The 25,934-nt window shown below is 31.9% G+C and overlaps 2 protein-coding genes across 3 annotated transcripts; one reads left to right on the top strand and one right to left on the bottom strand.

The window, feature by feature from the left end:
- Window positions 1-559: 559 nt before the first annotated feature.
- On the bottom strand, window positions 560-11,397 carry LOC139487457 (coiled-coil domain-containing protein 166-like). The gene is made up of 6 exons (XM_071272256.1): window positions 11,186-11,397; window positions 7,835-7,888; window positions 6,964-7,018; window positions 6,209-6,433; window positions 5,536-5,712; window positions 560-1,316 (listed from the first exon to the last, which is right to left on the bottom strand). Exons 1-6 carry the CDS (start codon window positions 11,326-11,328, stop codon window positions 1,044-1,046), a joined length of 927 nt encoding a protein of 308 aa, XP_071128357.1. The 5' UTR covers window positions 11,329-11,397; the 3' UTR covers window positions 560-1,043.
- A 182-nt stretch (window positions 11,398-11,579) lies between these two features.
- Window positions 11,580-22,784, top strand: LOC139487456 (U7 snRNA-associated Sm-like protein LSm11). Of its 2 annotated transcripts, XM_071272255.1 has the most exons (5): window positions 11,580-11,980; window positions 13,161-13,300; window positions 20,131-20,196; window positions 22,054-22,231; window positions 22,316-22,784. In XM_071272255.1, the coding sequence occupies exons 1-5, from the start codon at window positions 11,605-11,607 to the stop codon at window positions 22,765-22,767; spliced, it is 1,212 nt and encodes a 403-aa protein (XP_071128356.1). In that variant the 5' UTR covers window positions 11,580-11,604; the 3' UTR covers window positions 22,768-22,784. The 2 variants fall into 2 exon arrangements, with proteins under 2 accessions (XP_071128356.1, XP_071128355.1); XM_071272254.1 differs by having other exon boundaries at window positions 11,581-11,980; window positions 22,054-22,784.
- The last annotated feature ends 3,150 nt before the right edge of the window (window positions 22,785-25,934 follow it).

Genomic DNA, 25,934 nt, shown 5'->3' with positions numbered 1-25,934 from the left:
ACGGATGGACGGACGGACGAACGGACACACAGACCAGAAAACATAATGCCCCTCTACTATCGTAGGTGGGGCATAAAAATTATGAATTGTAGCAAAATCACTCAAGAAAAAAGAGTTGATTTTTAAGGGAAACTATAAACTGTCTTATTCAGGAAGTAACATATTTTTACAGCTGCTACCTAAGTCTTAGCTTTTGACTTGGTCCATACAACAAGACCAAGGTAAGGTCAACCTTGTCGGACAGATTATCTCAACCTCCCAAGCATACACAGAATACATTTGGCCTATCGTAGGTACAGGGGACTATTCCAGTATGTCCAATGCATTGATGAGAGTTCCTGTGAACAGATATAATTACCATCACAACACAATCTAATTAAAATTAAATCTCCACACTTGCTCAATGTTGTTCCTATGAACGAGGAGGAAGTGCTGAGATTTAATTTTAATTAGATTGATCACAATATGTCCAAGTTCTAAAATCTTAACATAATTTATACTATTCGGATTAAAAGATGTTTTCTAAAATCAAGACTTTTCAGTCAATGAAATATCAATGTTCAGCTATAGACTATATATATATTTTATACATATAATTTTTATTGTAAGTATCCTTTCAGTAAAACAACTGGTTATACTTATATAACTGACACATGCATGTTTAATTCCAAGCTACATTCGTTATTTTTTAATTGTTTTAATACTGTGAGGAGATGGAACATGGTAGACTGGAATTTTTTTTATTCAAATGTTTTAATATGATTCTTATCACAGATAATATATAATAAATATTTCCATATGCCCTGTTAGTTCATGGATGACCAAGTTGGCATATTTATGTGTCCTTTGTCCTCCGTAACTTTTGGAAACAAATTTATAACCAATAAAACAACATGTCAAATTAACAATAAAACACTCTCAGTGTATGCATGGTGTCAATAATGTATAATACACAAAACAATTCCACATAAAGTTTTGTTTCAAATGCATAAGTCAATACAAAGTATACTTTTGTCATAAAATCCCCAGATCTATAAATAGAATCAACTTGTTGTCCCTTCATTATCTGATGAGTCTGCATTGTCTGTTAACATTCCAAATTTTTTCAACACTTTATGTTGTCTTGTTGTCCTGAGTGTTTTTAAATCACCAGCATATTGTTGTTCCCTGACTAACTGTTTCTTCTGCTCCTGGAGATCCAGTTGGTGAGCTTTGTAAGCACGGGTTATATTTATAAGATCTAGTAATTCTTTCCTCAGCTGTCTATTTTCTGTCTTAATTCTATTTGTGTGATCTGTTAAACATTGAATGGCTTCCTGAAATTAGATAGATAAAGTTCCTATTACTTTTGATTGAGATTTTGGTAACCTGAAAAGGAACCAGTAAATCTAACCTGGTACTTTTAGATATCAAGTTCAACCTATATATCCTCTAAGTGAACTCTAAAGTGGTGGACTTTAATTTTTACCATCAATTGATGACAATGCACCTAACTTTAAGGTTTAAGATCTAACCACTGCACTAGATCAAATATAATCAAAGAGAAACTTGGATAGAGGTTGGTTAACAATGAAAATAAGGTGAAATAAACAGATGATGATATGCCTGTCGTCTTGTCTGGAAGTTTTATGCAATAATAATAAATAGTTTCTTAGAAAGTTTTATGCAATAACCATTATTGTTTTTGTTTTTGAGATATGGCGGGACATGTGAACCCCCCACCCCCCACTCTTTTTTTTTTACAAAAAAACAAATATCACTAAAATAAAATTTTGAATCAAAACAGATCTTAAGATCAATATAACAAAGATATGTGTGTAAAGTTTTAAGCAATAATCATAAATTGTTTTTGAGATACGTTGTGACATGTAAAAAAAACCTCCCCCTTTCTGACAAAATACTCAATTAATCATATATAAAGTTTTGAATCATCACCAAAAGGTATACAGACTTTTAGATAAATATAATAAAGAAGTGTGTAAAGTTTTAAGTAATAATCATAAATCGTTTTTGAGATATGGCGCAACATTTTAAAAAACCTCCCCCTTTTTTACAAAATACCCAATAGCTCAAAAATGAAATTTGAATAATCACCAAAAAGTCTACAGTTCTTAGTTAATATAACTAAGAAGTGTGTAAAGTTTTAAGCAATACTCAAAATTATTTTTTTGTGATATGGTGCAACATGTGACCCCCCCCCCCCCCCCCTGTTTTAGTTACAAAGTGCCGTAACTAAAAATTTTTAATCTTGACCATCAATTGAAATAACTATATTAAGTTTCATGAAATTTGGATAAGTCGTTCTCAAGTTTCTGTGTGACATGATTACGCTGGACAGATTACATTTGAATACCATAATATGTCCCGTCAATATTTTTTACGGGTGTATAAAAAAATTGACGTGTCCAACAGGAACTTCGCAACATAATGCATGTATACAAAATAGGACGTGTGTCCAAGTCCTCTAGCTACAGAAATATAAAGCTTCATACAAATGGTTCTGTTGCCACTACTTGTCTACAATCTATGTTTCAAATGCAACTCTTTTCAAATATTTAAAAACACGAAACTACAAATGTATAACCTAACCAAAGTGTTTCAAATCTCTTATATAGAATTCTTCTTGTACAAATTTAGTTAAAATCAATTCAAGATTTATTTTTTAATGAATCTGATAAATAAAGATTGTCTGTGACATTTTAAAATAATTGCAGTTTATTCTATCTTATTTAAGCAATCAAATTATTTATGTCTAGAACTATACAAGATTAACATCATTTCAGTAAATAATTATGTTACAGACAAAACTTGTAAAGTATGTTAACCTAACAAACTCTAAAAAAATAAAGTCATCTATCTGAGACATCTACTTTAATAATTCTTACCAGGGGAGATAATCATCTTATGACATACATACTGCAAACTTACAATTATTGATAAAGTTTACCTTTTTAAACCATGTACTACAAGTCATTTAAATTGCAGTGCATAAAACAAATCCTGAAAACTACCCCATAATTGACCGCCCCCCCCCCCCTCCCCCCCCCCCCCCCCTCAAACATTTTTGTACCTAAAACAGAGCAATTTTGTATATTTCTTGACTGGAAAGATTCATAAAAACCTTTTATGGACACACACACTAACATTTTTATGGACACACACACAATCATTTTTATTGTGTCATATATGTCTTGAAATGAAAATCACACTATCAAATTATCTTTTATGATGCAAGTAAATTATATTTCAATTAATCAGAAATCCTATAACTAATAGGAAATAGTAGAGAAAATCTTTTAACAATTCCTCATAAAGTCATTCAAAGACCAGTAACTCTAAATTGTCTCTTTAAAACTAGTGGTATGTCATAAATTGTCTCATTTGATCATAATTTTTACTCTTTTTCCTATGAAACTCACTATAACATATCATTCAAACCAAATATTACAGCACAAAATATTTTATCACAAACAGGAAGATTAAGAAATAATTGAAAACTGAGATAATATCATTTATGAAGTTTAAAAGCAATTTAATAAATGAAGTTTTAATTGATCTTCTTGTCCTGGAATTTAATTGTGGTGCTTGGATATGAATCAATTTAGTTTAGCTCAGATACTAAAAGGTCAATAAAGATATATAACCTTTAACAAAATCATATAAACACTGCAATTCAATTTCAGACTAATATCCAATTATTTAATGTATCATAACGTAATGGCCATTCAATGTGGAAACAGAAGTATGTAGGCTTTTTGACCGAGGATAAAATATTCATTAGAAATTATTTACGTGGGTGCAAAACAAACATGTAAAAACTAAGACTAAATTCTAACTTTGTACCAATTTGACTAGATAATGATATGCAAGATAAAACTCAGATAATACATGTACCATTCTAATGCAACAACGTTTGTAACGTTCATTTTGATTGGATAACGTCACTTTCTTACATGGCATCAATTGACAATTGATGCTATGGGACGTACGCGCAAGCGCAGACGGCATATGACAGATTTTAAATACATGTTTTAACGTTGTTTTCTGTCAGTTTCATTAGAATGGAGAAAACAATATTGTATTTTAAGTTCTGAGGGCATCAATTTGGGATTTGATGGTCACAAATACCCGTTTACTGTCTCCGCTAACGCGTCGCCAGTAAACTTAATTTGTGACCATCAAATCCCCAATTGATGCCGTCGGAGCTTAAAATACAATACAGTTATCTCCTAAATATATATATCTTTTTAAATCAATCTAAATCAATGTAGATTGAGTGTTTATAAGGAAATTTAAATAAAAATGCTTAAATTTAATAAATTTTAAAATGTTATTTTCTTTTTTTCAAATCAGATCTGACACTTCCAAACTAACAATGTGACTTGATAATTGTTTTCACTAACTATTGAATTTAACCATTTCACTAGCTATTGAATTTAACCATTTCACTAACTATTGAATTTAACCATTTCACTAGCTATTGAATTTAACCAGAAAAGTCATCTATGACTAAGTCATTATTTGATTTTTGGTGTTTTAACGTTACTTTTAAGCACCAATTTAAGGCTATATTGTGGCGGCCAGTTTGTATTGGTGGAGAAAGCCGGAGTGCACAGAAAAAAACACTGACCTTCAATAGGAAAACTGACAATCCTAGTCAATTAAGATTGGAGTCAAGTGCACCCCCACAAGTGGGTTGACTAAGTCATTATAAAGATAAACTACAATACTTCTTTACAAGGGAGGGTGTCTTTATTATGGCAGCTCTGAGTGATTATCATGATGGTTAACAATAATATGTGTTCAAAATAAGGGAGATAATTCATATTATTGAACTTCACATACATATGATCCAAATGACAAATTTGATTGGTTAATACAAGGGGATCATTTAACTCTATTAAACGATTCAACAAGAGACAATTTTTTTCATAAACACCTAAATAATGTAAGCAACTGCAGGCCTTCAATATTGAGCAAAACCAAAATTGTATAGCACACTGACATGAGAAAATGTAGAACAATTTAGAGAAAAAAAGAAACTACCTGTTTGCACCCGTCCTAAGTCAAAAATCTGATGTACAGTAGTTGTCGTATGTTTATGTAGTTCATACATGTTTCTCGTTTCCCTTTTTTATATAGATTAGATTGTTGGTTTTCCTGTTTGAATGGTTTTACACTAGTAATTATTTGGGACCTTTTATGGCTTGCTGTTTGGTGTGAGCTAAGGCTCCATGTTAAAGGCCATACTTTGACCTATAATGGTTTACTTTTATAAATTGTGATTTGGATGGAGAGTTGACTCATTGGCACTCATACCATATCTTCCTATATCTATATACAAGACTTTTAAAAGAACAAACAAAAAATGAAAAAAACAAATATGATATAGTCATCCATCAACAACATAACCACTGATTTACAGGTCTCACACATGTCACAGGCACATACACAGTGGTATGGGTTTAAACAAGTTTATGAGGTTACATTTTAACAGCAATGTTTATTGGCATGCAATACATGTTGTTTAATTACCTTATTAGCTAATCTCTCTAGTGTATTAATCTTCTCCCTAGAATCTTCCTCGTATTCTTTCTTGTCTTTCAGGAAGGTAGATTTAACTTGTTGTATTGTGTCTGAATGCTTGGCTCTCATCTGCATCACTTCAGCTTCAAGGCTTTTTATCTTAGACAACTGTTCATCTTGTAAATCCTTTATTTAATCAAAAGACATGGCATAATTTTTATTGTTGCATAAAAAAACAAATATTACCAAAATTGTTTTTAAAAGTAAGGTAATAACACCTGATTTAAAGTGCTTTTTTATCTTTTAAATCTTTTGGATGTAATGTAATAAAACTTATACTATCACATCAGTAGATTAACAAATAAACAATTCCTTATTTAGAGTTTTTTGTTTTTATTTTTGTCTATTAGTATTTGGTGAAGAACGACTCAAAATAACCTGAAAATAACCAGACATAATTATTATTAACTGAAAAAATCATTTCTATAAACATTCCTTTCTCTTTGTATTAACATATATTATTGAAGCAGTAATAGTTTAGTGCTTCCTATATAGTTGTCTTTCAAGTACAGATTTTTTTTTTTTATAAATTACAATTCTGCAGTTGTTTTTACTGCAAATTTTCAATTGTTACTTTTTACCAATATCTATAAAGAATGTCTCTGTTGTCATTACTTGTTACCTTATATTCTTGAAGTTGTGAAAGTTCTTCTGTTGTTTTCTTCAAGGTATTTTCTTTCTCCATCAAAAGTTTTTGTAGTGCTTCCTTTTTCTCATTAAATTCTAGTTCCATGAGACTTTTCTCGTCTTGTATGTCCTGAATTTCGTGTTTGTAATGGTCACTGAGCGTTATAATGGCCGTCTTTCTCATGGTTTCCTTTGTATCCATATAACTCATGTACTCATGCTACAACATATGACGTTAAGCAATCATCAATGGATCAATCCAAGAAATATGTAAACAAACTTTAGTCTAATATATATATATAACAAAATTAACAAATAATTTCAAGACCTATTCAGTATGAAATTTTAAAAATATTGTGTTGACTGTTATATTCTAAAGTTACCTCATAGAATGCATATGATGTTTATGATGTACATGTACATGTAAATACAAAATATAAATTAACTTAAAAATTTCATTTTGACCAAATAGAAATTTCAAAATCAGTTGTTGCCAATTAATTTCTCTTAACTGTCAATTAAATAGTAGCTTGAGTACATGCTATAATTGTACACATTACAATAAAACTGACTGTATCAATAAGACTGAAATGTTCATAACTTTCTCAAGTTGTTTAGTAAAGGTCATAAACTTATATACTATATCAGCAAATATAAGGACATTCGACACCTAACTACAGTAACATCTATAATTATTTTAACTTTTAAACGTTACATATATTATGTAATTGTACTGGAATACACACTTACGCTTTCCATTTTAACTCTATTAGCTTCCTGCTGTAACCATTCATGTTCTTTACGTCTGACGGAGAATTAAGGAAAATCAACACACACTATAACTCACATTACAACTATTGGGAAAGATATGAATATCCTTTGGGGTCTTCATCAAACATGTACCCAATGAAGGTTGTCCAGTATAATGGACACTGAAGATGGTATTAAAATATTAATGATATGATCTTTGATTTTGAAATCATAACTTATGTTATATGCAATTATTTTGATCAATGGTTTAGATTGGATGACAATTAAAGTAAAATCAATCTTCTTGTCAGTAATTTATTCTAGGGAAGATGACAAACAATGTATTGAATTCCCGAAAGTATTGACATGTAATTTCCTATATTAAGTAAAAAAACTAACATTTTGCACCTGGAAATCTTCTACATAATTTTATAATCAATACTGGAGAAAACCTGAGAATAGGGCTCTTCACAGTTAGTTCGGCCATATTGGATAGGGAGCAGATTTTCAAAATGGAGGTACAAATGGTGTGAAAAATATGGGAACACATCATTAAAACTGAGCAGTTGCTTGGAAACACACATAGGATTTCCAATACTTTCATACTATTTCCACCTCTTTCAAAAAAATCTGCCCCCTATCCAATATGGCCGAAACTAACCGTGAAGAGCCCTATTTGCAAAATAGAAGCATCATTTGATGACAAATTCAACTGAAGGCAATATATCTAACACAACATAATCTTATATTATTTATCAATGTTATGACTTTTTTCTATATGGTGTATAACCATTAATATTGTCATGTGCAGTGTATGAAATACATGCAGTATATCATATAAGTAATAATTAATAACAGTAAGAAAAGATACAGTTCTTGTACTCTTGCTCTGTTGGTTTCTAGTTCATTTGTAACTTTTTCCAGTCTGAAAATAAAAACAGTATAATTATATACATGTATTATATCATCATTCATTATTTAGAATATGTATTCCATGACATTAATTTATAAGATCCTTTTATTTGATAGATAATTCAGCTGATCTATAATATTTTATCAATAGATAATTTATAAAATAATGAATACATGGTATATATGTCGTGTACAAGTTGCGATTTTGTACAGGTTATAACATGTACAAAAATATTGTACATGTTATAACTTGTATAATGCAAAAATACAAGTTATAACATGTACAAAAGTACCTCGTACATGTTATAACCTGTACAAAATATTGCTTAAAAATGGTTTTAACTTGTACAAAATCGAAAAATAAAGATATGTTTCTATTAACGCAACAGATATTATTGACCTCACTAATATTTCATAACTTTTTCATTATTCTTTCATGTTAGTGTGTTTTGTCCTTTTTTGATACAGTTAATGTCCAGGGGTCGGTATAACAAAGCATTCCTAAAAATTGTTATAAGATATAATTTAGGACATGTCTTATGATCCTGTTAAGACTATCTATGGACATATCTTTATTTGATGAATTATAATTGTGAGTGTCCACTTTGAAGGCAAAGTAAAATACTTTTATTCTAGTTGACACTTTAAGACATTTAATAGTGGATAGCCAGAACAGATGTGTCTACAAATAAAATTGGGAATGGAAATGGGGTATGTGTCTAAAATACAACAACCAGCTCATGGAGCAGACATCATCCAAAGGACACAAATACATGCTTTCAAAGTAGAGGATGTATATTTTAAACATCAAAATGACATTCGCCTCATGCAATGATCTTAAAGTTTATAAAAAAAATGAGTTATAAATTAACATAAGTCATGCTGAAGGCCAAAAATGTTGAAGAGTAGATCCAAAGATATTGATAATGAAGCGTGATCCAATGAAAACTATTTCAGCTCTCTCTTGCTTTTACAGAGTAAGCATATAAGAGATTGTTTTGGTCTTTGCATGCTTTAAAACGAGAGGGAGGAGTGTTACCCAAAATAATTAGGCACCGTTCTTAAAATTTTTGGAAGAATTTAGTTACTAGTATCTTATGTAATTGTCATTGAGGATATGCAAGCTTTTAGTAAAAAATGTAACACATACATAAAACATACAATTACACGAAAACACATTTTGCCAACATAAGTCATGAAACATATATTTCTGAAACTTTGTAATCATTGTCCTCTACAAAAAAAAGACAAGTTCTGGCCTATTTATTGTTGTTCTTTATGCATTATGGTGAATTTAAAAGTAGATTTTACTTCATTAAGATTTATCTTAAAATTTGTACAAGTTAAAACCATTTTTAAGCAATATTTTGTACAGGTTATAACATGTATGAGGTACTTTTGTACATGTTATAACTTGTATTTCTACAGTATACAAGTTATAACATGTACAATATTTTTGTACATGTTATAACCTGTACAAAATTGCAACTTGTACACGACATATATACATGATATATCATGTATATTATGTACTGTGTTACAATGCTAGATAAAAACTGATGAGGAAAGATTACACCCAGTCACCGAAAAGCTTTTTATTCACCAATATTTTAATATGAGGACGAATTTCCCATATTACGGTAGAAAAAAATCAATAAAAAAAAAAAATCTGGAAAATTTCCCGAATTTTTCATTCTACAAAAAAGACTAATGAACTCTGAAAATCGTTAACTTTTTTTCCCAGACTTTTACAAATGCCCGCATCTGCACAGTAATCTACTTCCTTTTTTCATTTTCCTGTCTTGTTGGCATGAGACTTGGAATAAAATAGATATTTATCAGTCTAGTAAAATATTTAGAACGAAACTCAATCGATACATGCAACATGATGCAATACTAATTCATTTTCAAAAATTGTTTGTTATGAAAAAAACATTACCTGCTGACAGCTTTTCTGTGTTTACATTGAATATGACCATGATGACGTCAGAACTTAAACAACGTCACAACTAAAATCCCTACCAACAGAACCAAAATCGGAAACGTCACGGTATTTCTGTTTCTTTTATTTACATGTTTGAATTACAAATAATAATTTATACAGACTTCATTCCCATTCACAGGTAATGCCTGCCTCATATTAAAATAATGTGCAAACAGACCAAGTGAGCTTCGTTTAGGGTCAAATGTGTTTTGAGAGCGAACAGACCTGATACTAGCTGCGGAACCGTAGCTCTTATGTCCTTATGTTATTTTTTTACTATTTGCAGCTGTGGAACCGTACCTCTTAGGTCCTTATGTTATTTTTTTACTATTTGCGGACCCCAAATAGTAAAAAAATAACATAAGGACCTAAGAGGTACGGTTCCACAGCTGCAAATAGTAAAAAAATAACATAAGTTTGATAAACACATACAGACACAAGTCAACAAAGCAAACCAACTAGTTGGGATTATTAGAAGAACTTTTAAATATTTAGATTATAAAAGCTTCTGCCTACTATTTAAGGCGTTAGCCCGTCCTCATCTTGAATATGCTAGTAGTGTATGGAACCCCCACAAAAAGAAAGATATTGAGACAATTGAAAATGTACAACGTAGAGCTACAAAGATGTTACCCAACCTTAAAGATTTGTCATACGAGGAACGCTTAAAAATTCTGAAAATTCCAACTCTAAAATTTAGAAGGCTAAGAGGCGACATGATAGAAACATACAAGATAACAACAGGTGTATATGACTCAAAAGTGACAGAAGGTCTATTTACTCGTAATACCAGCTCGACAACAAGAGGCAACTCTATGAAATTAGTAAAATTTAGAAGCAGACTAGACATAAGAAAATACTACTTTACCAACAGAGTAGTGGTAGTATGGAACAGCCTACCAGACATCGTAGTGACCGCAAAGAATGTAAAGATTTTTGGAAATCGCCTAGACAAGCATTGGAAAGAACACCCAATGATATATAACTTTGACACTGAATACACCTATAACACCGGAAGTAGCACAAGTGTAGTTAGTGACGATGAACCAGAGCCAAATATAGAGGAGCAAACTGATCTCCTGCGTTTGGAAACACTTAGGTAGACTTAGGTAGGTATAAGGACATAAGAGCTACGGTTCCGCAGCTAACCTGATACCAGATTTTAAGTACATGTGGTGTTGTCTGTTGAGTGTTGTCGGTACATAAAACAAAGAGATTAAGTACACAAATTCATAAAGCTATTGTCAATTTGAATTCTTAACACTACCTCAAAGGAATATTAGAATCATGTATAATTTTTGATATGTTCTATGACAGTTGACTCACTCTTGTTGTAATATGACTTCTTTCTCTGATGGTTCTGGAGTTCTGGGCTTTTCTTGTCCTTCTCCTGCACCGTCATCTTTGTCTCCTTTACCTCCCTTCTTTCCTTTCTTTCCTTTTCCCTTTTTTCCTTTCTTGGGTGGCATGATTTAGATCTTTTTTTAAACTTTATCAAATGGCGTCACTGGTGACTACGGTAACGAAGAACTAGATAAAATAACTATTTCGCGTCCGGATTTTGGTAATTCTTATCCTTCATAAATTGCCTTCAAATGGTTTTAAACATTAGAAATCTTTAAAAAGAATTTAAGCAAATTTATTTTAGCTTTGGTAATTTTTGAAATGTTTGGTTTTTTGAGTCGGAAATGTATACGAATTATAATAACGGGATAGAAATACTTATTTTTTAATTCGGAACAAATATGTCTGCGCCCATGGAAAATATTGCGGGAGAATTGAAAGTAGAAATATCTGAAAATATTCCAGAAGAATTAGATTTGACATCCCCGAATTTGAATCCTCTGAAAGCACTGTACTCCGAAAATGTATATTTGCCACACAATAACCCAACAACATTCAATAATTTGGCAGAATATGAAAATGTTGTTATCAAAGGAAATATCACATCTAATAGAGGGAGGGGGAGAGGGAAAAAAGTCCCAAAAGCCACCAGAACAACTACCATAAAGCCACATGCTGAAACAGAAGGTGTTAACATACAAGAAACTGATGAAAATACTGCTAAGATGTTAGCACGTAGAAAAAAAATGAATCGCAATGTACTGACAAGAATGTCGGGTAAGATCATTTGAAATAAACCTTATCACTATTTGTTTTGCATACACCTTATCGCTATTTGTCCGCCATTACTGGAAATCACACAGGTTCCCGTAAAATTTTGACGTCATAAAACAAAATATCTGACGTCACAATGGAAAAGTGATTGTTGTATGCTTCAAAAGTTCAAGCGGCTGGGTCAGCCGGGATTAGTGATAAGGTGTATTCTTCAACATCACAAAGGGTCCCATAAATTTTTAACCTCACTGTAGAAAATATCTTGATTTCAAAAAGGAAAAGTGCTTGTATATGACATCAATGTAGTGGGTCTCATTGGGGTCTAAGCGTGACGGGGGATTGCTGATTTTTTGTAAGAGTGACACGTAAAAGTCAAATTATTGTGCCGTGAAAACGGGAAATGAAGTCTAGCGGGACAAGGCAAATTACAAAAAAATGAGAATTGTTTACGTACATAGTGTAAGCGGGATACGGGAATCTGACAAAACAGTAAGCGGGATACGGGATCAGAACCCCCCAATGTAGTTCAATATGTTCAAGTGTTGCAAGTTCTAAGGTCAAGTACCTGTGTTGCAGATTCCCATTTAACGATTAGGTCTTTTAAAACTTAGAAGAGGGAAGCTCACTCACAGTGAAATTCTTATTATTGCTTCAAGCTATGTTTTTTTTTCATTTGTGCAGATGATAGTCTAGATCTGCAAATTGTCAACCACCACAGCATAGAGGTTAGAGAGGGGCTTAGATTACCCCACGTGATGAATGACAAATGAAAATACAATATTTGTTATATAACAGATATGACATACATTTTACATTGTTTTACTCTATTTGACGCTAACAGTAGGCTATACAATCAGATTTGATGGATGGTGATAAAGAATAAAGGCGCATTTGAGGCTAACAATCTTTCTTACAATATTAAAAAAAGGATAATATTTTTTCCATTCACTACTACCATTAACTAATCTAACAAGTATCAGGGATCACTACAAATTAAATTATTAATACACATAGTGTGTAATACACAATTTTCAAGGTTGATCAGCTGTAGAGATAAATTTCTATCAAACTACAACTTGGAAAAACATTTTGGTCAAATTGTATTGTGAAAGGACAAAGCCCCTTTTAAATGAGCACTGTCAATAAAAATATACTGTCATAATATTATCAAATTGTTTTACAGAAATTGATGAAGGTCCCCTCACTATACTAAAGAAAGCTGTGGAAAAACAACACAGAATTAAAGTTTGGACCAGAAGTGCTGTTACATGGAGGGGGTACTGTAAAGCTTATCTTATAGCTTTTGATAAACATTTTAACCTGGTAAGTCAAACTGTTCTGAAGTAGGGTGAAACTTTTGTATACGATATCTTTTGATAAACATTTTAATTTGGGAAAGATAAATTGTGCTGAAATTGGATTTAAAAAAATGCTTTTGTTTTTAGAATGTAATGAGACAAGGAATACAAGCGGAATTTAAAAAAGGTCCATTGCTACCAATTCAGACTTTGAAAAATAATAAAATATTTTTTTTCAAGTTTGAAATCAGGGTAAAGATGGGGACAAGGGGTCCTTATATTTTTAAAACCATTTATACCCTTTGTCTTTATTTTTATGCCCCATTTAGGGGCATTATGTTTTCTGGTCTGTGCGTCCGTCCGTCCGTCTGTTCGTCCGTCCGTCCGTCTGTCCCGCTTCAGGTTAAAGTTTTTGGTCGAGGTAGTTTTTGATAACAACAACAACAACAACAATACTTTATTTTAAGAGGGTTACACAGTTAGCTATATAACTAATCTTCCCTGAGGCCCTCGTAATGAAAAATCAAACAAAACACAAACATATACTAGTACATTGCATACATACATTAGCATAAAAAGTCAAGTGTGATAATAATGTTCAATACAACTTGATAAAATGTGATGAAAAAATAAACATGATGACATGATCAGTTTTTTATATTATTTATACAGCTAGGTTGATTTCAATAAATGATCTGTTATTTTGTATTTGAAAGAATTAATATTTGTAATATTTCTTAACGGTATTGGCAAATTATTCCACAAGAATGGTCCAGAATACATAAAAGATTTTTTGAATAATTCTGTTTTTGGTTTAGGGAGTATGAGGTTTCCTTGAACAGCATTTCTCAAGGGGTACGGATTTCTGTCTGAAACATAATGAAACTTGTTAGTACGATATGATGGGGCATCATTATTAATACACTTAAATGTCATCATTAACTTATGATATTTTATTCTCTGTTCAACTGTCATCCAGTTTAAGTGTTTGAATAAGGGTGCAGAAGGAGCAAATGGGTCTGTTTCTAGTATTAATCTAGCAGCCCTCTTTTGTAATTTTAATATCCTTTTTAAACCCTCACTGCTACAACTACTCCACACTATACAACAATAATCAATAAGTGGCAAGATATAACCATTATAGAATAATTTTCTGCAGTCTAGATTTAGAAATTTTTTAATCTTTAATAGTAGATATAGTCTAGATGATATTTTTGAGCAGATCAAGTCAATTTGGGTTGTCCATGTGAGGGAAGGGTCAATTTTAATGCCTAAAAGACTTTCGCATGTGGAAGATTGTATCACTTGATTGTTAATAGTTAAACAACTCTCATTGTAATGTGGCATTGCTCTTTGCTTCGTTCCAATAATCATATATTTTGTTTTATTTTTATTGATGAACATATTGTTATCATTGCACCATGCCTCTACACCATGTAAATCTTCTTGTACCTTTGACTGAAGAGTTTGATAACAATTACCAGAAAGATGTAAGGTTGAATCATCGGCATATAAATCAGTGCAACAATTTTTCATATAAATAGGAAGGTCGTTGATGTATAATATAAACAGAAGGGGGCCTAATATGGAGCCTTGGGGAACACCATACTTGATATGAAGTTTTTCAGAATGAGCATTACCAATTTGTACTTGTTGAGTTCTTTCATTCAAATACGATTGAAAAAAAGAAACAGCAGTATTATCAAATCCATAAATTTCAAGTTTTTTACAGAGGATATCATGATCTACTACATCAAAAGCTTTCTTAAAATCCAACAGGACTGCTAAGTTGATATTACCATCATTCATATCCTGTATCCATTTATCTATGATATTGATAAGGGCAGTTTGGCAAGAGTGTTCTTGTCGAAACCCAGACTGTGCTGGGTGTAAAAGATCTAATCTTTTAAGATAGTCAAACAAATGTTTTGAAACATGCTTTTCTAAAAGTTTTGATAAAACTGGAAGTACAGAAATTGGTCTATAATTTGTTGCCATGAATTTTTCACCAGCTTTAAAAACAGGGGTTACTCTTGCATTCTTTAAAACACAGGGAAATGTACTTGTATCTATTATTCTGTTAAAAATGTAAGTTAAAGATGAAGTTATGAAAGGAGCACTCAATTTTAAAATTTTTGGTCCTATGTTATCAGATCCGGTGGATTTATTAATGTCAAGTTTGATCATCTCATTAAATAGACCATTTATTGTGACTGGTGGAATTGAAAATTTTACTTGTTCTGACTTAGTAAATTTCTTTTGTACAAAATTATTTAATTTTGCATAATCATTATTTTTGCTCATACATCTGTCAGTCCTCAGGTTTTCAACACAAGATGTAAAAAACTTATTAAAAACATTACAAATGTCCCTGACATTATTAGTTTTAATACCATCTTCATTTAAAAGTTCATATGGCTTTTCTTGTTGGGATGGGTTAAGACTGTGAATACATTTCCACAAATCTTTAGATGCTTTTGAATCTTTTACCATCTTTGAATAAAAATTTCTTTTTGATTCATCGATTATGTGCTTTGTCCTGTTTCGCCAAAATTTGAACTCGGACCACATTTCTAATTCATGGTATTTTTCTCTCATTTTTCTGGCATATGCAATTTCATTATTGAACCATTCAGGTTGTCTGTCTCTTTTTACTCGTTTAGTAACAATTGGTGCATGCTTATCTAGAACTGCATTAAATATGTCATACCACATCTGAATACATGTATTTGGGTGACTTTCATGTTCAATTTTATCAAAAGGTGCAATAGCTAAGTCAGTTAGAAAATTAGCCTCATTGAAATTTTTTAAATTTCTGTAAGAAATGGTAGTATGAATATCTTTTTTGATATAAGTGGAATTTTTTTCTTTTCTAGTTAAACAAACTGGATAATGATCACTTATTGAAAATTTAGCAACATGTGATTCTAGTATCAAATCTTTATTGGTGACATAAACATGATCAATTAGTGTACTAGAATCAGGTGTAACTCTTGTTGCCTCTTGAATTATCTGGTTGAGGTTGTAGGTTTCTAATAAACTTAGCCATTTTTGTGGTTGTTTATTAGGTTTTAAAAAATCTATATTAAAATCACCAACTAAAATAATATCTGAATTATGATTAATAGCAGTTGTAATTTCTTTTTCAAATTCATCAATCCAATTAATTAGTGAATTAGGAGGTCTGTATACTGAACATAATAAAAATGATTTTTTGTGAACTGGTTTTATTTCAAACCACATTGTTTCAATGTCACTTATTTCAAATTCAGCTTTTCTATTAAATGTTACTTTTTCTGAAAAATAAGCAACCAAACCACCTCCACCTCGTAATAGTCTATCTTTTCTGTTTAAAATGAACCCAGGAATTTGTATAAAATTATCCTGGGTGTTAATGTCCAAAAATGTTTCACAAGAACAGTATATGTCAGGAGGATTTTCAGAAAACATTAAATTGTATTTGATTTCATCCAGCTTGTGTTCAAGTCTGTTGACATTATGTGAACATATTTTTATACCCTTTGTTGAAGAAAAGTCATAAACATTATCCTTTTCTTCAGATGTTTCTTGTAAATTAGGTAATAATTCATAACAATTATTATTAAATAAGGCATATAAACATGCTATCAATAATACACTTAATCCAAAAGAAAAACAAAGCTTTAGATCAACAGGTGATAAGGCCTCAGGGGGATTGCATAAAACATTCATATCAGTACATTGCAAATTAATTACCTCATCATTAGATTCATAAGTAACATTATCAGATTCTGTAACGGCTACACAAAGATTGTCATTCACTGTAAAATTTCCAGCATTAGTCATACTGATGATTGCATTTATCTTGTTCAAATCACTTATACTAGTTTTAGAAAAATTACCAATAGATTTGTCCATTCTACTTGAAGAATGTTTAAGTTTGGGGTTTTTTTCACTTTTGTTAAAAAGATTATTTAGACTCCCATTTTTAGGGCAGATACATGTGTAATTATTACATTCTTGACAAATTTGATTTAAAACATCAAAGTAGTTTGTGGAAGTTTTTTCTTTTTTAGAAATAAATTTCAAAGATGAAATGGCTATATCTTCTTTGCCAATTTTTTAACTCCAATACAGATCACAAAATTTCTTCTTATGACCAAATGAATTACAGGAGAAACAAGACACGGGTTTACCATGTCTACATGTAGTTAGGTCATGACCTCTTTCACCACAGTATTGACAGTAATCATTGTTTGATGAAAGTTTAAGAATTTTTACATATTGATCAATGTTTTGTAAAAATACCATTGTTCCCATTTTTGTAAGATGAATGCCATCTCTTTGATATAAAGTTTTTTTGACATAACCATAGTCATCATAGAAACATTTGCTATGATCTATATATTGTAAATTGAAATAGTCACACATATCAATTAGAACTTTGTTAACCGGTTCTACATCTGTATCCTGTCTTGGAGGTACACTTGACACAATAATGTTGGTGTTCATATCTGCTTTAGATCTGAGCAAGTACAGCAGACTTTCATAGTTCTCTTGGATCAAATCCAGGGGGGCACCATTGCTTATATCATTCCCACCAATATGGACAATGATTGATTGATATTGCCTTATGTCAGTATCTTTAACAATATTGATAATATCAATAATTCTTGCACCTCTGTTTGTTGATACACGGGTGTTAATCAGGTCTCTTGTATTTATGCTTTTCAGAAGGGAACTTCCGATGACAAGAATGTTGTTGTTATTAAAATTTCTACTAATTTTCTGTTGTTGGGATCTATTCACAAGTCTTTTGTCCTTGTTTTCCTGGGAGTACGATTTAGAGGTATTATTAACATCAGGAGTTGATTGAATGGACCTTTCAACATTTTTTGAATGCACCTCTGGAGGGGATGTTTGCATGGTACTGTCCTTTAAATCAGGATGAATTTGAGTTCCAATGCTACTAGTTTTAGGTTTTGTATTTGCCAGTATTTGGAAATCATCAGTTTGTGTAGAAGCATCACAAGTAGTAACTTGTGTCCCTTTGTCAGTTACAATGGGTTTATTGTTTATCAAATTCATTAGATGGCTAACTGTTTTCTTCAGTTCAAATATTTCTTCCTGTAGATTAATACTATCATGATGATTGATGTTAATTGGAGATAAAGTATTAAAATCTAACAACAGTTCATTGGTATCAGGTGACTTCCTGCTGGGAGTGGAAGTGATGACAGTATCTGTGTTGATTGATGTCATGCTGTGTGCTAATTTTGATTCTGTCTCTACACAGCCAGATGTCATATGTACTGCACAACCTTAGGATTGGTCTCTGACACATTGGAATTTTGTGTAGATCCATTTATAATACTGATGTTTTCATTATCCTCATTATGTACATTTTTAAATTTCACAATTTTTGAATCATCCAGTTTCTGTGTGTTATAAAAATGATAAAGTTCTTCTGCAAAAATTTTAAAAGTATTTTTGAACCAAAATATACACCCTTTTCCTTGAATGTGTAGAGTGTTAGTGGACTCATACATGTGAAGAACAACTTTCCCTTCACTATCGTCAAAAGAATGCACAAGTCCATTTTGATCTCTGTCCACAAATTGTTCTTCAGAGTAGTTTCCAAACAAAATATTTTTAAAAAGGTTGTATATTAAATTATTTCTAAAGTTAATTACATAGGACAGAGTTCTGTCTGTACAGTCATCAATGTTATATAACTCACTTGATTGAAGAAAGTCAAAATCCTCTGAAACACTTTTAAATCCAGAAAAGTCTCCAAGAAAAGATGTAATGTTCTTAAAGAATGTTGATGTTAAATCCATATTTTTAAAAATTAGTTTAAGTCATTATTTATCCATAATTAGATGGAGCTTGCAGAAACACATCTTATCACTTCAACTGCTAAGACTATATCATTTGATGAAGTTGAGGTCTAATCAACTTGAAACTTAGTATATATGTTCTGTATGATATGATCTTTCTAATTTTAATTCCAAATTAGAGATTTAACCCCATTTTCATGGTCCACTGAACATAGAAAATGATAGTGCGGATGGGGCATCCGTGTACTGGGGACACATTCTTGTTTATAAATATTTTGCCTTAAATATATTCTGCACTTTTTATGCCCCCACCTACGATGCATGTAGTAGAGGGGCATTATGTTTTCTGGTCTGTGGCTCCGTTTGTGCGTCCGTCCGTTCGTCTGTGCCTCCGTTCAGGTTAAAGTTTTTGGTCAAGGTAGTTTTTGATGAAGATGAAGTCCAATCAACTTGAAACTTGGTACACTTGTTGCTTATGATATGATCTTTTTAATTTTAAAGCCAAATTAGACTTTTGACCCCAATTTCACGGTCCATTGATCATAGAAAATGAAAGGGGGAGTTTCAGGTTAAAGTTTTTGGTCAAATCAACTTGAAACTTAGTACACTTGTTGCTTATGATATGATCTCTCTAATTTTAAAGCCAAATTAGACTTTTGACCCCAATTTCATGATCCACTGAAACATAGAAAATGAAAGTGGGAGTTTCAGGTTAAAGTTTTTGGTCAAGGTAGTTTTTGATGAAATTGAAGTCCAATCAACTTGAAACTTAGTACATATGTTCCCTATAGTATAATCTTTCTTATTTTAATGCCAAATTAGATTATTACCCAATTTTTACAGTTCATGGAACATGGAAAAGGATAGTGCAAATGGGGCATCCGTGTACTTTGGACACATTCTTGTTATGCATTATTCACTCTTCTAAAAACACTATCTAGACCCCTCCCATATGACATGTATGATATTAAATCTATTATATCAACTGAAAAAATAAAAAAAAAAATAAACCAGTTTACATATCATGTATTTGCAGGCATTGATGGATGTTGATGAAACATATCGTATTCCCAAAGTGATCAGAAAACCTCTGCTGGAGACAGTAAGTTTCTTATTTAATTACAAAACAAACAAAAAAAATTTCTAAAGTCATCAGAAAATTTGTACAGAAGACAATGAATATTATTACAATGGAAAACATTTTTTTTTTAATAACAGCTGTTTCACAAACCACACCTCTTTTAGGGAGTGACAGCTGTTATCCTAATGTTGACAAGGATTTGGTTTGCTTGCTTGCTTTGTTTGTATTCAAGTTTGCTCAAGCATTGTAATTAATATTGACATCTGCAAACAAATCAAGTAGGGGGAGTTAAACCTGTATATAGGTAAATTTGATTATTTGATAAATGTCCAATCAAATTGATATTTAATAAAATGGAGAATGGAAATGGGGAATGTGTCAAACAGACAACAACCTGACAATAGAGCAGACAACAGCCGAAGGCGACCAATAAGTCTTTAATGCAGCTAGAAACTTCCGCACCCAAAATCATCCCTCAGTCCGCCCCAAACAAATATGTACTAGTTCAGTGATAATTGACATCTATATATATATATATATATATAACTCTAAGTTATACACAAGAAACTAAAATCAAAAATCATACAAGACTAACAAAGGCCAGAGGCTCCTGACTTGGGACAGGTGCAACATTGTGGTATACATGTTAAACTTCACCTACACATTTTTTAACCGAAAACATGAAATCAAACCTAGAAAAATCCTATTGAAAGTACTATAGTGTTCTCCCCAGGGACTTTTACTAGTGTAACACAGGGACTTTTACTAGTGTTCTCCCCAGGGACTTTTACCAGTAGTGTTCTCCTTAGGGACTTTTACTAGTGTTCTCCCCAGGGACTTTTACTAGTGTAACACAGGGACTTTTACTAGTGGTCTCCCCAGGGACTTTTACCAGTAGTGTTCTCCCTAGGGACTTTTACTAGTGTTCTCCCCAGGGACTTTTACTAGTGTAACACAGGGACTTTTACTAGTGTTCTCCCCAGGGACTTTTACCAGTAGTGTTCTCCCTAGGGACTTTTACTAGTGTTCTCCCCAGGGACTTTTACCAGTAGTGTTCTCCCCAGGTTCTTTTACCATCATGGTTATATGATGCTAAATAATTGTTATAGGTTATGTTATTACTAAAAATAAGATGGTATTATAATACAACGATACTATGTGAACTTTGTGGAGAGTTCACTGGCAAGTGGTATGGATGTTACCTTTTTATATTTATGTTTATTTGACCGTTAGCAGTCTTCAGAGTTATTCTCAATCGTAAATTAGATGGCATCTAATGGGTGAAATATAGTAAAATAACAGAAATGATGATGTATATCATCAAGTCTATGTATTGATAATAATATGTAATAGTTTAATTTAGACATTCTATAATTTGGATATACATTTAAAACAGGCTATTATTTGAACTTGGAATTATTTTTAATTATGGAATTTGGATAATTTCTTGTGCTGGAAATTTTTAATAAATTCCATGTCTATTCTGTACTTTAATGTTTGTGCTGCACACAACACTTCACATTACAAAGAAGATAGTACATTATCAATAGAATGTACTGTGCCGCGCACAACACTATCTATACAAAATACATTGTATGGAAAGTGTTATGAACCGCTCAAACATTAAAATACCAAATAAACATGGAATTTATGAAAAATTTCAAGCACAAGAAAATATACAAATTCCATAATTATAAATAATTCCAAGTTTAAATAATAGCCTGTTTTAAGTATGTTATAAACCAAATATAAATTAAGTCAAATCAGTGAATATGCATTTGATTACTAATTTCCTTCTTCAACAACATATTAAAACCAGAAAGACATATTACCGTATACAGGTCAAACTATTATCTTTAAATTTGTATTTATTTTCAGAAGTCAAAAGAAACAGAACGTGATATTGCTACACAAGAACTATCCAAGACAAACAGTGATGAAAAGTTGATACAGGAACAATCAAAGACCAAAGAAAGTGGTAAAACATCATTACAACAACCAGAGAGGGAAGGAGGTGGTGAGGCATTAACAGTCAAACAATTAAGGACTGCAGAAGGTAGTGAAATGTTAACACATGAACAATCAGGGATAACAGAAGGTAGTGAAATGTTAACACATGAACAATCAGGGATAACAGAAGGTAGTGAAATGTTAACACATGAACAATCAGGGATAGCAGAAGGTGATAAAGTATTAACAAAGGAACAATGTCACATGTCATTGAAAAAGAGATTATTAACAGAATGTACAGACAGTCAAGATACAGACAGTGGTGTTGTTAGACTGACAGAAAAACTATCTATCAATCAAACATCTGCTATAAAACAATCAGACAAGTATAGAGAGACAGAAGACATTCATCAAGGGCAGACTTCTAGTACTAGTGAAATTTCTTCAATAGAACCAAATACTACTCAACAAATCTCAGAGTATAACTCTAAAGTGAAAACTACCTCCAGTGATTCTAAATATGCCATGTGTTCACAAGAGAAAGATTATACAACAGAAATAGAGTACATAACCAAACATAGACATATTAATCAGCTGTTTGTCAGGGGAGATAATGTTGTGTCTGTTGTATTGTTAGATTAGAATATAATTTTATGAGAGTTCTGTTTCATGTTTAGTTAAAAATACCTCCATTGTGAAATTAAACTAAACTAAAACAAACCAGGTTCTCTCATGGCAAAGAGCCACAATTCCTGTCTGGTAAAAATGAAAACACTCAAATATCAACCTGATCTCCTTTTGAAATGGTTTCCAAGTTATTGCTTGGAAACAACATATAATAATAATTGCCTTCAGAGATCAGCTATCTTTTTATCAATATTCTCCTTGTCATGTTAACCATATTAAAATTGGTGCATGCCCCACCTAGGTCTGTTCATTTATCTGGATTAGTTCTGGTTCATGCCCCACCTAGGTCTGTTCATTCATCTGGATTAGTTCAGGTTCATGCCCCACCTAGGTCTGTTCATTCATCAGGATTAGTTCTGGTTCATGCCCCACCTAGGTCTGTTCATTTATCTGGATTAGTTCTGGTTCATGCCCCACCTAGGTCTGTTCATTCATCTGGATTAGTTCAGGTTCATGCCCCACCTAGGTCTGTTCATTTATCTGGATTAGTTCAGGTTAAAGTTTTTGGATGAAGTTGAAGTCTAATCAACTTGAAACTTAATACAAATGTTCCCCATGATGCGATATTTCTAATTTTTATGCCAAATTACAGTTTTGATCCTAATTTCACAGGCCTTTGAACATAGAAAATGATAGAGCCAGTGGAGCATATATTTTCTATTGACATATTCTTGATTCTTAAATATCTTTACCTTAATTTAATACTGTTCTTTAAAGGACCATAATTCTAGTATGGCTAAAGCGATAATCATCAATATTTAACCATTTGTCATGATTTGCCACTGTACCATCCCAAATTCATTACTGGATTTCTGATTGAAAATCCACATTAATAAACCAAAACTACAATTTTGGGTACCTGTGAATATTCTTTATAGTTGCTTTGTATCTTTTGTGTAGCTATTTCAACAGATTTTAAGGGAACATTAAGCTTAATTTTCTTGTTTGAATTGTTTTACATTTGTCATTTTGGTGCCTTTTATAGCTGACTGCAGTATGGGCTTTGCTCATTGTTGAAGACCATACAGTTACCTATAGTTGTTAATTTCTGTGTCATTTAGTCTCTTGTGGAGAGTTGTCTCATTGGCAATAATAGCACATCTTCTTTTTATAATTACTTGTCAAATTCGTGTTCACCTATATATTTAACTCAAATCGTCATATTTGATTTATAACATACATTTGTATTAAAACGTATACCCTTCCTATATATATATCCAAATTACAAGAAGTCTAAAATACAGTTATGAACAAAGCATGTACTAGATGATTTGTTTCAGAACTGCATGTGTATTTTAGTGTAGACAGTAAGACGTCATCTAATTAACTATCCAGAAGACCTCCAAATACTACCCCCTGTCACATAACCCAATATTAGCATACATAAATAGAAATAGATTGGGACCATGTGTAATTGGATTTTTTAGGTGTTTGATTTTATGTTAAAGCTTAAACAAAAGTGCACACACTGAACTATCTGGCCTTCTTTACTAACCATTGATATTTTGTTAAAAGTCCTTAATATAAAGCTTAACTCAAACTATCACATAAGTTTCAAGAAAATGAAATCGAGGTCATATAAACTGAAGTAGAAATACTTGTATACCTTACAATCATTCAATACACTAAGTATAGTTGACCTATTGCTTATAGTTTCTAACAAACAGACATCATCAAGAAAAACTAAACATTGACCACTGAATCTTGAAAATAAAGTCAAACTCAAATGAACCATGCCAGGCAGACATGTGCGTAACAGCTTACAATCGTTCAATGCAACAAATACAGTTGACCTATTGCTTATTATAATTTAAGAAAAACAGACCAAAACACAAAAACTAAACACCGACTCAGTGAGCAATAAAACCCGTTAACCTAAGAGACTGACATATACATAATAAAATATTTCCATACACAAAATATAGTAGGCCTAATCCATCTTGTACTAGAAAAATAACCAAAACTCAAAAAATTGACTTTGACCACTGAACCATGACAATGACACCTGCCAGTTGCACATGTACAACTTACAATCATTCCAAACTCCAAATATAGTAGACCTATTGCATATGGTATACGAAAATCATAACTGAACCATGACAATGAGGTCAAGGTCAGATCGATGACACCTGCCAGTTAGACATGTACAACTTACAATCATTCCAAACTCCAAATATAATAGACCCATTGCATATGGTATACGAAATTCATACCAAAACTTAACTATAACCACTGAACCATGAAATGAAGTCAAGGTCAAATGACATCTGCAAGTTGGACATGAACACCTTACATGCTTTCCATACACCAAATATACTAGACCTATTGCTTATAGTATCTGAGATATGGACTTCACCACCAAACCTTAACCTTGTTTACTGATCAATGAAATGAGATCGAGGTCAAGTGAAACCTGTCCAACAGTCCTGAGGACCTCACAAGGTACACTCATACTACAAATAGTTATCCTATTACTCTTTAACTTTGTTTTGTAGTCACCAAACCATGAAATTGAGGTCAAGGACAATGGTTCTTCAAACTTGTGACAGACAGAAACTTCGTAACATAAGGCATCTATTAAGTATGCAAACGTTGCCGCCCCTGGATCACTATCCCTATGTCGAGCTTTCTGTGACAAAAGTCCTCAAAACAACAAAAGTTAATTAATACTTTTACCTGTATAGAAATGATTTATTGTGGATCGAATCTGTCAACAAAATGGTTCAGTTTTGTTTTACTTTCAATGTTGACATCTTTTATTTCTTTGAGTGAGTGAACATGACTTATGCATGCATAACCAATCTCTAACGGGTTTAATTGAAAGTCATATAAAAAGAGATTCAATGAGATATTTCTCTGCTTATTTTGACAACATTGTCTGCATTATTTCACTTTTAATAATGATTGAACCAAACAAAATCATATTTTGTTTTTTTCACATTTTGTAGATAGTGCCCCTTTCAGAGTTCTAGTAGTTCTTATATTGTGCTTTTGCACCACTGTCCCAGGTAAAGGGAGAGTTGAGGGCTCACAAATATGTCTGACCTTGCCACATTATCTTTGTCACAAGGCACAAGCCTGTAACTCAGTAGTTATAAATGGTTGCTATCTGTTGTATTTGT

Source organism: Mytilus edulis, chromosome 9 (assembly GCF_963676685.1).
Source record: "Mytilus edulis chromosome 9, xbMytEdul2.2, whole genome shotgun sequence".
Lineage (NCBI taxonomy): Eukaryota > Metazoa > Mollusca > Bivalvia > Mytilida > Mytilidae > Mytilus > Mytilus edulis.
The sequence above is the reverse complement of the archived record's forward strand: the minus strand, read 5'-3'. Positions and strand labels throughout refer to the sequence as shown.